At 39.6% G+C, this 14,171-nt stretch overlaps 1 protein-coding gene across 11 annotated transcripts in view; it reads left to right on the forward strand.

Annotated features, from left to right (window-relative positions):
• Nucleotides 1–14,171, forward strand: part of ST5 (suppression of tumorigenicity 5) — a 158,276-nt gene that overhangs the window by 60,076 nt on the left and 84,029 nt on the right. For all 11 annotated transcript variants that reach the window (XM_021402310.1, XM_021402306.1, XM_021402305.1 and 8 more), the window contains one exon: nucleotides 10,648–10,752. In XM_021402310.1, the coding sequence (XP_021257985.1) occupies nucleotides 10,695–10,752 (58 nt within the window). In that variant the 5' untranslated portion in view covers nucleotides 10,648–10,694. The remainder of the gene's footprint in view (nucleotides 1–10,647; nucleotides 10,753–14,171) is intronic.

Consider the following 14,171-nt stretch of genomic DNA (forward strand, 5'->3'; position numbering starts at 1 on the left):
GACATACTGATCTAAACAGAAGAGTCTCATAGTAATGCCACGTATCTGTTCATGACCTTATTGAGGCACTATTATCCAAGACCTTCTACTGTCACTTTAAATTTAAAACAGCACCTTAAGATAATGTCAAATTGCCTTCTGCTTATGTCAGTGAGTTTGGTACTTTTTCACTGCGTAGTATTAGAGAGAAATCAAAGGACTTTGAGCTGGATAATATCAGTAGTTGTCATCACTTACTTCTGCTAAAGATCTCTGTTTTTCAATCCTCCTGACACTTTTTCAATCCTCCTGACACTCGTGAAGCATTCATTCCATGTCCCTTTCCAGATGCTCCTTGCCACCTTCCTCTGAACTAGGTCTCCTCTCCTGGTGACATCTGTGTTGGCCAGGAGAGTTAATTATCTTCAGACTGCCCTTTACTGAATGCTGCTTACAGCCTTCACTGGGAGCAAAACCCAGTTCAGATCTCTGGGAGAAAAAAAAAAAAAAAAATGGTTTGAGGCTTTCTTCTATGCCTGCTAGCCACTCTGCCTGTTCGCTTCTGCTTAGCAGTGGGAGAGCATAGTTAACGCACGCTGGATGTTGATCCAGGCCTTCTGCTTTATTACTCTGACTTAACAGTGCAGTTACTTTGTTCCTGTATTTATTTACAGCGTGGGCAAACGTACCGAAGGTCACCACATCTCTTACATCTCTTTGCAAAGCTTGCCTGGACCTGAATGTTCAGTGTGGCAAGCAGCCTAACCTGCCTCTCTGAATTTCAGGGTAGCATTTTCATCAATCCTTGTTTTATTTCTTTTTATCTTCTTTGTTTGCGTTTCCATTTTTTCCCCCCACATCAGCATTTTTATCTTTCATTTTTCCTTTCTTTTTCTGTCTGTTTCCTTTTTCTTCTTCATACTCTGTCAGGAGAGGAGAGACAGGATGAGGCACATATCTGTCACTCCATTTTCCCACTCTGTCATCACTGACAGGTGAAGGAAAAAGCATTGCTGTTGGCATGGTAGAGGTTATGCTTGTCTGTGTAGGCACTGGAAGAAAAGTGTTTCTGTAGCCATCCTGGCCTTTGGTAGGTGCCTTTCCACCTCTCTGCTCTCAGGAAGGGCTCTGCAAAAGGAGTCTGAAGCAAGCAGACTAAAAGAAGTCCAATGGCCTTCTGAAAATGGACAAACTTTTGAAAGAGTCATCTGGTGAGTGATACCAATCGCAGTACTCAAGCTGGCCAGTTAAACTCCTTTGATCTCAATGCTTTTCTCCTGGCAGTTTCCCAGTTTCTCGCTTTGTCACAAGAAGTCTGTTGCAAAATGAAGGATAATTTCAAGGGTTTTCAAACTGTTTTCAAACTGTCTGAGGATAAACTTTGCTGCTGTCTCACAGGGTATGGGAGAGGAAGCTCAAGTATCTCTTGCACAGACCAGTTATTCATTTGTAGCTCAACTCCTGCTCCGTTATAATTCACTGCTTATGTGCTTGCTCCTAAGCATGCCCTTGTACAAGGTGGTTTGGGAAGGGTATTACCTACCCTAAACGTACTAAGAGCATCTACATGGAGAGTTACTGTGGAATAATTAGTATACTATAAATTATCTACTGTACAGACAAGTTCTGATTTGTTTCTGCTTTATAGAGTAGGAATTGGGAAATGAAAATGAAGGGTATTTTTCTACACTGAAAAGTTAATTCAGGTTTAAAGCACTTAATAGTACAGTATATTAAGTCTTGCAAGAGCCACTCTCTGTGTATACTTCAGGCATTCCTGGGTAGCACAGCTTGCTTTTAGAGAAGATTTCCATACATAGAAGCTGTCAGGAAACAGCCTGACTAACATAACTCAGGCAATTTACCCGGTGTCTCATAGGAAATCTATGGCAAAGTGAAGACTGAATCCTTTCAAGTTTCTACGCAACTGCAACAAGGTACTCTTCCTCCCATCATAAACAGTATTAAAACTTTGTGCAAGTGATACAACCGCTATTACTTCTGCAGTGTGCGCTTCAGTGGTGCTCTGAGTGGGAGCCATGTGCATCTGGCAGGAAGGAAGGGAGGTGTGCTAACAGCCCTGGGGACAGCAGCTTGCTCTGTTTTGTAGCTGTGACCCATGTTTTGCCTGGCATAATGCTCTAATGAATCAAAACCTTGGAGCAGTTGGAAAGTTGGGATGCTTCTCAGCCGTCCAGCAGACTTTATTGGTCAGTCCTGGGGTAAGGAGAGCTCAACAGTGAAATGATATTCAAGTCTTTTCATCTTGGTTTCTTCACTGGCAGTCTGTGCTGAACAGCCTTGAATTATATCACATATATAATATATACGATAACAGTATAAAAATATAGATTTTTTTTTTTAGGAACTGGTGATGCTCTGTGAAAATGCTGAAGGACACCCTATTTTGAAGGAATATTTCTTTTAAACTACTTTTCTCCATTTCTTTCACGTGTTCTTTTTCAGGCAAATGAAAAAGAACATTTATGCCTTAAAGCTATTTTACTCTCACTCCTTAGCAAAATTATAATCTGTTTTTGTGTCACAAGAACAATTTGTTATTGTGCAAATATTTTTCATTTTTCAATTAGAGGATTATGATTTCATTGACGAATTAGCAACAGGAGCAGGTGAACTTGTGAGACTCGAATGGGTATTTTCATGTAAATAACCTGAAGATGAAGAGTGAGGACAAAGGAAGAATAATAATGAGGAATATATGTCAGACACTATTTATAAGTTGGTCATTTTCATACAGACGTCTGGCCATCGTTGAAGTGTTAGTGCTGCAAAAACTGAAGTACATATGCCAAGGATTATTTTGTACTAAACCTTTTTTTTTTTTTTTTTTTTTACAAAATGTGATGACTGAGGGCTTTCAACAAAGAGGTGTTCATAAAGTCTATTATAGGACTTGTTGAAAGGAGTTACCACATTATGATCAATGCTTGAGCACAGCAGGAGAAGTCACTTTTCTCTACAAAAGCCTGATTCAGAACTGAGGTATGAATATATTTTGCTAACTGAAGCTATGTGAGAGTAATGTGGATGCTTTGCATCTAAAACCAGATTTACTGTTTAAAATCTATATGGAGTTTTCGTTACATCATATGCATAAATTTCTGCTGTGTTCGTGTCTGAGAAAAAAATACTTTGAATGTTTTTATCCTTTTCATCGTCATCTTCAAAAAGTTAAAAGCAAAAATATCTTGCACATTTGCAAGGCCTAAATTTTATTTTACTCATATGCACCCTGGAAATGTGTTTATAACGTCGATAGTGCAGTTCACAAAGACATTTCTGCCTTAAAGAGAAACGTAAAAATGTTGTTTACAGTATCAATATCTGTAAGCGCATAGGGACATACTAAATACCTTTGGCATTAGCACAAGAGCAATTTGCTTGGGATTTGTCCTCTCAACTCCTATATATTCTCTTTGTTAGATAACAGTACAAACTATCCCTGTGTCTTCCTATTGGAATTTAGTTTTAAGTAGCACATATTTTGAAGGCGTTTTAAAGAAAACTTGGATGAGTGGCTGAAAATCAGCTTTAACAAAAGACAAACAACATGACTGGTTTTCAGATGAGTCAATTCTTTGAACCAGGCAGCTGTATGAGTGTGAGGGAGTGAGAATGTGTGGCTAGCATAAGCATCAGAGAATAGGGCCACGGCATTTCAGGTTGAGATTTAAGTTTAGTGAGAAGGCGTTTCAAAGCTTGCTAAGGCCGTGCAAGTTCACACTGCCGCCAGAATTGTTCTGTCTTCTTACTGGAGCAACAAGGCCATGGCACATGCCTGCCACCGGCCCTACTGCCCATGTTGCTGTGGAGTTAAGTTTCCTCTGAGATTATAATAGTACCAGCTAAGTGTGCTGTGTTCTAAATTCTTTCTACCTGATGTTTCCAATCAAGATATTCTTGAACCTGTCAATGTACTTTTTAAAATATAGGCCTTCTTTATGCAGTGAGAGCTCTTCTAAGCGCTCCTTTAACACAAACAGGTTGGTAGGGTCACAATTACTTTACTTCCCCGCTGGTACGACAATAGTTATCATTTACCTAAATTGGAAGGAAGTCTTATGTAGGCTACAGTCTAGGTAGAAAGGAACTATCAGGGTCTGCAATAGATGTGGCTTGAATCAATACATCTTTCACTTGTGCAGAAAGGAAAATAGTTTCAGTCCAAAAGCTGGATTCAGTCCAGCTTCTTCAACTAAAATCTAATTCTAGCGATGTCTGAGAGCAGAGCACAAACAAAACTTTATTGTTTTTTTCTTTAATACTGAAGCAAGCAAGATGAAACAAACACCCTAAGTACCGGAGAGTTCTTGTAAGTATGTTCAGAAGTTCTTCAAATACAATGTGTCCTCCATAGCCTGAGAAAGATGGTCACCCTAGTATTAGTGAATATTCCACCTTATAAGGCAGGTGAACTTGCATTATGCACTGGACTCTTCTATTTTCATGTTTTCATTCCCCTTTGAAGCTGTGGTTTCCCCACCAGTGTTGATGGTATGAGGAAAGCGTAGCACTTAACTCTTAATTTGGACACAAGTTTTGGACTGCAATGTATTCAACTACAACAAAGTTGCATCAAGACCCGTTGTTGATTGTATTAGTAAATTTGTGTTAGAATTGTGGCTGTCACCTAACTGTGAAAGCCTAGCAGAGGGCTGTCAACTTGATTGGAAACAGGCTTTCTCTGGATTATAAGCAGAGGAACTTTGGATGAGATTATGGAGTTAATACTAGCTAAAATATGCGCCTTTTAAAGTGTCATAAAGGTGAGAAATGTGACAAACTTTTCCTTTGTATCTGCTATTTACAAGCATTGTACTCAGCCAGGGACTGGGGTATATGCAGCTGTATGAATGGCTTGATATTTTTTCTCTCCCATAGATGGGAGAGAGAGAGATACGCTAGAGCATAGTAGAGCTCAGGCTTGTATGCTTTGCTGGGAACACAAGGTCTGTTTCTGAAGTCTTTAGGACCAGCCACGAGGACAGTTTATTCTTTTGTCTTGCAAGAACCCTGTTGGTGTGATTGTAGTTTGGCTGTGCTCTGTAAAAAGAAAACTTGGGATAAGATAAGTGAATTAATTCTGAATCTCTCCACACCAGCCCTGTTGAGCTGCGAATTTTAGCTCTTTGCTAGCTTGTATGGCACTGCATTGCTAAACTTACTGTGGCCCAGCTCAGAGAACAAGTATACCTGATGCAAGCATGTAGTCCTTGTAACAATGTTCTTTGGAGTCTCTACAGAAGCCCTCTAAAGGCAGAAATCCTTTAAGATTTAATTGGACTTTCCACTTCATCAGAGCTGACGTGTTGTTCTAGGAGGACATAATTGTCTGTCTTACTGGAACAAAATAGGCAAACTGCCACAAAGCTAAGCTGCATCTCTTAAATAAAAGTTCAGCTGTAGAACAGCTCTTGAAATGTGGGCAAGATTTCCTAAAATGCTCAGAAAAGCATGTTATCTATTTTAACTGACTTCTAATGCCTACAGACATTCTGCTGTAGCTACAGCTAAGAGAAAAATAAATAGGCTAAACCAGTCATTATTAAAATGTATTTCTGAGATTTTCTCTTTATCACAAGGTATGTTTTTGAAAAAATGAGCTGGTCTTCACAGCATGCACTGCTCCCTGTGATGTCCTCCTGTCAGGTCTCCGCCCTGTGGGGCAGAACAAAATCCATATTACCCCATATTTTCCTGATAAGTGGAATTTTGAGAAGAAAAGCACTCTGTTTTAAAAAGCTGCAGAACATATGCAGATCTCAAGAACCCAAACTGTACTGATAGCATTATCTTTCTTGCAGTACGGATTGTTTTGGTCTAGGAACACTCAAATGTAATATAATTTTTGTAACAAGCAAGACAACAAATACTTTACATACAGTGAACCGTCACCCACAGACCTTGCTCAGAAGTAACAGCAAAAGGTCAGAGCACACTTGGTGCCCTTGCTGGACATGCACATTTTCTTTGAAGAATTTGCAACTGTGTTAATTACAATGCAAGGAGAGAACTTGGGAGCCTTCTCGAGAGAGGCTCCCAAGCTTGGCTCCCTTCTCAAGTCATTAGGAACTCTGCATACTCTGCAAGTTCTTCTTTGCCACCTTTTGAGCCTCATCTGCTCTACGCTGCAGCTTGGATCACAGCAAATGCCTGGCTGAGAGGGCTGTGTCTGCATGTGTGTTGTCTTCTCCTTGTACAAGTTCAGTGCCTGTCAGTAAGCAGCCAAATCCGGATTCTTCTTCATTAAGCTGCCACATAAACAGTGCTAGTGTTCCCACCACTCAGAAACCTGACTTTGAAGGATTGCAACATACCCTAAGGACTATTTTATTGGAAGTGTATATTTAATGGAAAATATACCCTAGAAATGAGTGCAAAAAGTGGAGTGCAATAATCTGTTCTAAGTAGGGAAAAGAACCATATGGTTAGAGCTATTGAGCAGAGTATTAAAAAAACAAAACCACCCAGAACACAAAAAAAAGCATGCATGTTTGCTGGGCTGCAGAAGTTTCACGTAAAAAGTGCTCCTCTGCTCCCATTTTACCAAAAGAATGGAAGATAGAGAAAATACATTCATTATTTAAGCTATTTCAAGACATTTATTTATCTAAGACATGTGTAAGACATCTGAACCTAGATGCAAATAACCAGGTTAAATGTGATTCTCTTACACAGGAGCTGATGGCTGTGACTTTTCATGTGTTTACTTCAAGCCTAGCTCTAGCCCCAAAGCACACATGAATGGAGTTAAAGATTCAGTAATACCGTAAGGTTCACTGGCGCAAAACGTGATGGTTTCCAGCGCCCCATTTGTGCATAAAAAGGCTTCAGGCTACACTTTCAATTTTACCATTCAGGAAGTGGAAGGAAATCTTTAAGAGGGGGCAGATGGTCCACAGGGAATAGTCTGTCATTGGGAATTCCTACAGTGGTAAAAAATTGTTAGAAAATACGTGCCTCGAGGCAGCCATTTTCAGTCAGGATAAGTGTTGTCTGGTACTGGCAGCAGATTGCTTGTTGCCATCACACCATTTTTAATTTTTTTGCTCTTTGATTTTGCCAGATCTTTTGTGGAAGTTTTAGACTAAATGGATTTAATAGTCGATAAGGTCCAGATTCTACCACCTAGCTCATTAAATTAGAATCATAGAATGGTTTGGGTTGGAATGGACCTTTAAGATCACCTAGTTCCAACCCCTTGCTATAGGCAGGGACACCTCCCTCTAGCTCAGGTTGCTCACAGCCCCATCCAGCCTGGCCTTGAATGCTTCCAGGGAGGGGGCATCCACAACCTCGCTGGGCAACCTGTTCCAGTGTCTCACCACCCTCACAGTAAAGAACTTCTTCCTGATATCCAGTCTAAATCTACCCTCTTCCACTTACCACAAGAGACTGAAATACAGGTTATGGCTAAGTAAGAGTTTCACAGTCGTTACAAATAAATAAAAATACTTCATTTTTTAGGCCAGTGTAGTTACTTGGTTAATTAGGCAGTGCAGAATCCTTGTGACATGACTATTTTTGGATTTGTTTTTTAACACTATGTCATAATTCTTGGGATCTTTTTTCATTGCTTCATGAAGAATAAAATATAAATATTATGATGGAGAATGCTCTCACATAAACCAAAGGGATGTGATTCTTCCCAAAACAGTGATTCATATAAACTTACAAGACTGTCAGGCTCATTAAAAGGCCCTGAAAGAACATGGTTGTTAAATGGTTTGGTTCCACTTTTTTTCCCCCCTCCCTTTTGGCTTTGAGACTTTGTTGTTGTTTGTTTAAGACTTTAAATTATTGCGTGCTTTTAACTACACTTCTAGGTGCTTCAGTAAATTGTTGAAAACCAGTTTTCTGCCATGTTGTTTGGATATTTGGATTTTCTCTGCTTACGCTGGAACTATACCAACATCACCTGAAGCAAAATACTCATGAGAAATAAACAGTAAAGAAAAATTACATAGAAAAGTCTTTACTGTGTACAACAGATTCTCACATGCATGGAGAGAAACAAACGTAGCACTGAACTGATGCATCTTGTGAAATCTCACTTTAGGATTCAGTTCCCATTTTGCTAAAAACAAACCAGTTTGACATATTTGATATTTAAGTTAGCTTTGAAATGTGGAGTTTACTTGGTATTTTTGTATATATACGGTATTTATATATAAATATGTAGACTACAGTGATTTTATCAAGCTGCTGGAAAGCTGAAATTTGAGAAGTGCAAAGCTTCCATAAAAACCATACAATTTGATGTAAATGTATGCTTGTTTTTTTTTTTTTCCTTTTGATCTTGGGTATGGGAAAAGTGCAAGATGGATGACTCTTAGTATGCTTTTATGCTGCTGTTTCTTATCTTTTGTGGGTGCCAGGTCAGTATCCTATTTTTCCGGGTCCAGTTAGCTTTTTTGTTCTTCAACAGAAAAGCAAATCTTGCAAAATGACTGTAACATACACCTGCTAACAGTTATTCACCTTATGTCACACTTGTATGTCTTATTTTTCTCACCTTGACCGCTAGTAAGTGCTTTACATTTAATACAGTCAAAGCAATGAACGTGTGAGTGGAAAACATTAGAAAAGCTCCTGATTCCCCGTGGAGTGCACAGCCCTAGAAAGTTTGACCAGCATCAGTGGCTTTTCTTTCTTTTCCCATGCAAGTCTTTTTCCAGCCAGAACAGGCAGCTCTTTACAGCCCTGCAGTCTTAACAATAAAACAGTAAAACTGAGACACTGGAGGAATTTGGGGAGTTTCAGTGTAAATAAAATGTTACCAACTGGAAAAAAAAACTCTCCATGCATTCTGGGAACATTGAAACGCAGAAGAAAACCAGAGAAGGGTAAGTAGATCTGGAATCTGTAGTCAGTGTGCTTAACTCTGCATTTGGCACTGCAATCACCAGGAGATTTTCTGACCCAATTTGTGGCGGAATTGTTTGGAATAAAGTGGTTTAGAGAATGTCCTTCTAAGTGCAATGGGTGTGTTTGTGCAAGAATTTTGTGTGTTGTCAATACCCGGCTTGCTTTTCAGCATCACATTACAGTTGGCTTCTCAAGCTGTCTGGACTTACTGTGGGTTTGAGTAAACAAGGCATTTTGTAATACTCCTTATTTTTGCATTAAGTATGCCATTAATGGTTGTAAAAATTGGTAGTTCTGGTCAGCCCCAGAGTGGCAGTACTTTGGATCGTGGTATATATTTTAGCCTACAAGTGAAGGAGAATTTCAGGTCACTAGGAGAGCACACTGGGTGAGCCCAGGATCCTTGTAACATCAGATGGAATAAGTACTGTCTCATTTATTTCATGGTGGTCTCAAGGCAAACAAAAATGTATTTCAATCTCTTTTTGCAAAGTATTTCTTAAGTGAGTACAATGACAGAAGAAACCACCACTAAGAGCAGCACTCTACAGAAGAGAAGTGTGTGATATAGTTAGCAGTGAGGTATGGTGGCAGAAGTTAATAATTTCACATCCTTGGGCTTACATTCTAGCCCACATCTGCAGCATAACATTCTCCCTTCTGACTCAGCACAACATCTCTATCTGAGGTAGTGGGGTTTGGGCAAAATGTATCATAATACTGGGCTGTTTCATAGCTCATTTGCAGCGATGTTACAGCAGGTAAGGCTCATCATTTGGGAGCACAATGCCACTCACTGTCCTTCCTTTCTTATGAGTGTGAGGGACCTTGAGAAGGTGGAGTTGCCATTTGCCTTTTCTCTGCGTTTGTCTGTGAGATTTTTCTTCTAGATTTTTTTTCCCAAGTTCTCCTTCCAAACCTCTTTATACTAACAAGGATGAATCCTAGCATTCTGTTTACTGGTTTTATACCTGTTGTGGGAATTCACTCACAAAGACGTCTCCATACTGTCTGCCATCTCTGTTTTGGCTTTATTCCATGCATCTGGTATTCTTTTTGCCTCCTAGCTGTACAGAAGAGCAAACAATATTTATGTGCTTCTGGCAGCTTTTTGGGTTGACCATTAGTCAGGAGTTAGTGAAGTCAGGAAGACACTAATGTTCCCCTGTACTGGGAATTCTAGAATGCGTGGCTGGTTATGTAGGGTTTTCAACACGACTAAAATTTAATTTAGAGCTTTTGGTTTGTAACCAATTCTCATGCCTTAATATTACTAGGGAAAAAGTAGAAATTAGTAATGATTCTTTATATTACCTGAGGTCTTAAGCTGTCAGAAGACAGTTTTACATATACAGTCGTGTGGCTAATAGAGGGAATAGGCTAGAAACCATCTGTAGACATTTTCATGTCACAAGCAGATCTGAAAGCTATATTCAACCTTCTAGCTATTGAATATATTTCACTGTTTGAAAGTATTTCCATAATATACATGAGCCTATATTTTAGAGTTATGAAAAAAATCTCCCTTCGATTTAGAAGCTTTTGTGTGGTTGGAATGCCAGCCATAACTATAATGCTAGTAACTTGGATGTGGATGTGAAGCAACAGCAGTAGAGAGATAGGGTGTAGTTTTTCAGGGCCGTAACAAAAATGATTGCATTTTATAGAATAAAAAGCCTTCTGGAGTTTTGCCTTTACAGAGTGTATTGCTTACAGCAGTCTTGAAAAGTTAATTGTCATTTGGGCTTGTTGTAGCTTAACTGACTTTTCTTCTCACAGATATCCAGATTTCTAGAAAGCAGAAATGACCATGACTGCCAACAAGAATGCCACTGTCAACAGCAGAGCTGGAGGGAGTAAAGTGCCTCAGGACACTCTGGATAGGTAAGTGAACTGAAGGCTATGTGGACTCTGAGAAAAGTTTGACTGTTTGGAACAAAGTCTTTGTTCAAAGGCAAGCAACCTCTATTCTGACAGAGAGCTTTGCAGGTCTGAGAGAACTTTTTATAAAGTGGAGGAAATGAGGTATGAGAAGACCTGTTTTTGGCACATTTCTGTGAAGTTATTGTTGCTTACTGGCAGGTTATGATGGAAGCGATTGCAAGGAAGGACTTGCATGGAAGGCATTGTGTAGGCCTCAGTAGGCTAGGGCTAAATTTCTGGACCACGTATCTATGTCTGCTTTTCTGGATTGCTAATTCCCAGTTTATGTTTTGCATCAGTTTCTGTCACATTTTGTATCCTTCATCTGCACTGACAGAGTGGGAAGAGACTGCCTTATGTTGCAGGCCTAGCAGCAAGTGTGAAAGGGCTGAATGTAAAGCACAAGGATCACCTTTGTTGCTTTGCTTATTTCTGTTTCTTTCTGTAGCACTAAGTAATTTATGGAGTAAGTAGATCAGCTTTACCATTCACAGGTAGGGGAAAAAAAGTAGCCTGTCTCATTGCTATGTGATGTTTTCCCCAGACTCAGTACTGTAGCCAAGGATGCTTTAACTTCCCAGGCCTGGCAATCCTGAAGGAATCAGACTGTTTAGACTAGGCCGGGGAAGACAGTGGGCTTGCAAAATTGATCATGTTTATGTTTGGTTTGAAAATGCTGTCCTGATAAAGTTCCAGTCCATCAGGAGGCTGTGATGTGATTGCACACAATGATGCAGATGCCTGTTAATAACAGGCATCTTTCAATCATGATACAGCAGAAAGTGTAGTGTCAGTAACTGCTCACTTGTCCGTTATTTTACAATGATCAAAGACAGCGTTTTGAAGAAAAGATGTTTCCCTTGGGCAACTCTTCTTTGGAATATTGCTTTGGAATGCAAATAAACAACTCATCTGCAGTCAACAAGTTCATATATCCTAGCCAGAAGGAATCTTGTTCTTGGCCACAGCCTTTACAAAACAATGCTGATTGATTCAGCTTGTGGCCTTCACAGAAGACAAGTCCACCAGCTCCTCTTCTTTTGTGACTGGCAGTTGCAAAACCTTTGTTTAAATCTGCAGTCCCTGTAGAACAGTCTGTTCTGAATCCCTCTTCTGCACTTCCTTGCCTAATAACACATCAATATCTTCACTTTTCTTTCCTTTTGGATCAAAAAAAACCCCTCCATTATTCATGACATAGAGGAATAACGTGCAAATAACTTGCACTGACTTTATGGAGTCTCTGTACTGTGGTAATACCCTTATGCTAGGTATTAGACATAGTATCTTCATCATGTATCCACCTTAGGAAGTTCAAAACTCTGTGAGGCGTTAAGGAGGGTGCGGTAAAATGGTTTTGCATCCAGCAATGAATGTGGGAAAGACGATGGAATTCTCATTTATTTCTTGGACACTTTGGGAGTATGGGTTGTACTAATGTGACTGACATGCTCCAATCACTTTGACCAGGGAAGGCTGGATCAGTTCCAGCCATGCTTGAATAAGAGTAGCACACCTGATAAGCTGTACCAAGATTGTCCCTAGCTGCCAGCAGTACAATGTATGTATGGGAGGGTTATACTGGGAGAGCTTTGTTGTTTTAAATAAATTAGTAAAGATCATGATTCAAGTGAGTAGATCACGTAATTACAGATTAATTTACTTGCTTGAAAATGAAATATCAGAGACACGAAATCCCTGTCTTCTTAGCTGCCAGGTAGAATAACAAGCATAGATGGAGAAGCTTGGAGAGAAAGATCAAAGAGAGCTGGCTTTGATCTTAGCAGGGAGCTGTAGGTCAACTTGAAAGTCATGTCCAATCCAGGCTTGATTTGGCATACTCACCATTGTATTTTTAATTTTTCCAACCACAAACAACAAAAAAAGGAAAACAGAATTAATTTTTGAGATTTTCTAGAATGGAGGCAATTAAATTTATTTTTCTTGCGATAGTTTACTCTTTATTTAAAGCAAAATCTCTATTTTATGTTTAAACACTCTCACTTTTTTCTCAGTTTTGGTCATCCTTTCATACTCGATGCACATGTTTGGTACTTCCTTGCCTTTTGTGTCTAATATTCCACTTCTCTTGCTCTACTTTCTCTCTTGTCTATATATAGTATTGAATCACAGTGGTTTCAGGACATTTTCCGATGTTGGATGGATGGCCTTGTCCTGATTACCAAGCGATAGGTTGACCTACAAAGTAGAGGGGAATTAATAATCACCTTAATTAATAATCTGCTCTAGGCAGAACCCTGACCCTGGTCTAGCTTCTGCTGCTGACTTCCATTGAGGCATTTTCACACCCTTCTTACGTCTAAATCTTTCATTATGTTGATTTGCCTTTCTTCCTCCAGGTACTGTTCTAGTTTCACTTTTTAAATCATGCATCTGGCTGAAGAGATGGATGGCATACATCCTAGTGCCTTTTGTTAGTGATATTATGCAACAGTAGCTTTGTTAAAGCTCAGCAGAAATGGACCTACTATCGTTATACAATTCCCACTTGGTTAGTTTGCGCATTTGGGATCTCTTCAAATCTATAGAAAAAAGGATAGCGAGGGTGTGAGGAGGAGTGTCTAAAGGAATTCCTAGAGGCATACACATATGAGGCTATTAAAACCAAATCCTTAATAATATCTGCCATTCTCGTGTCATTAATCACCCTTTCATCAGTGCAGACAGCGTGTGGGAACTTGGTCTAGACTTGAGAAAACTTTGGACCTGCTCTTTTATTCTAGAATCTTTTTCATTCTTAATAGCTGTCATGGTTCTGTGATTTTTGGTTATTGGTATTCCACATCATAACATCATGTAGTGAATGTACCTGGTTCTCAGAAGAGAAGGACTACTACATTTCCCAGGGTACTTTTCTCCTCTGTTACCATTTCCAGGCAGAGGGAGAAGATAAAAGCTCGCAGATCACGAGACCTTGTCCTTTTTTCCGCCTGTCTCTCGTTCTGGCAGCACCTAACTCTCCAGCTGTCTTATCATCGGTAGTAGAGTAAGGCCTACCTTGATTTTGGGACATTCTCTCTCTCTGCATTGGATTTATCAGCTTAAATTGTAATTATATTGTATTACAGTGTGTTGTTTGCATTCCGATATCTTATTTAGTATATTAGTTTGTTTCTCCTCAGATTGTTGCCGCTGTTCTTTGCTCTCAGGGCCATCTCCTTACCCTTTTTCCCTTTTCCCAGGGCGTGGGCCCGTGTGTCCCCCATCCTCTTCGTCACAGAACCGGGCCAAACGCCCGTAAACCATTGACAATAGCTTTGAAAGTACTGTAGGATACTGACTTATTGGATAATAACTGTCAAATAAACTGTCTTTCTTTATCATTGCCATCAGTTTTGATTAGATTTTTTTAGAAAGTG

Source organism: Numida meleagris, chromosome 6 (assembly GCF_002078875.1).
Source record: "Numida meleagris isolate 19003 breed g44 Domestic line chromosome 6, NumMel1.0, whole genome shotgun sequence".
Taxonomy (NCBI): Eukaryota; Metazoa; Chordata; class Aves; order Galliformes; family Numididae; genus Numida; species Numida meleagris.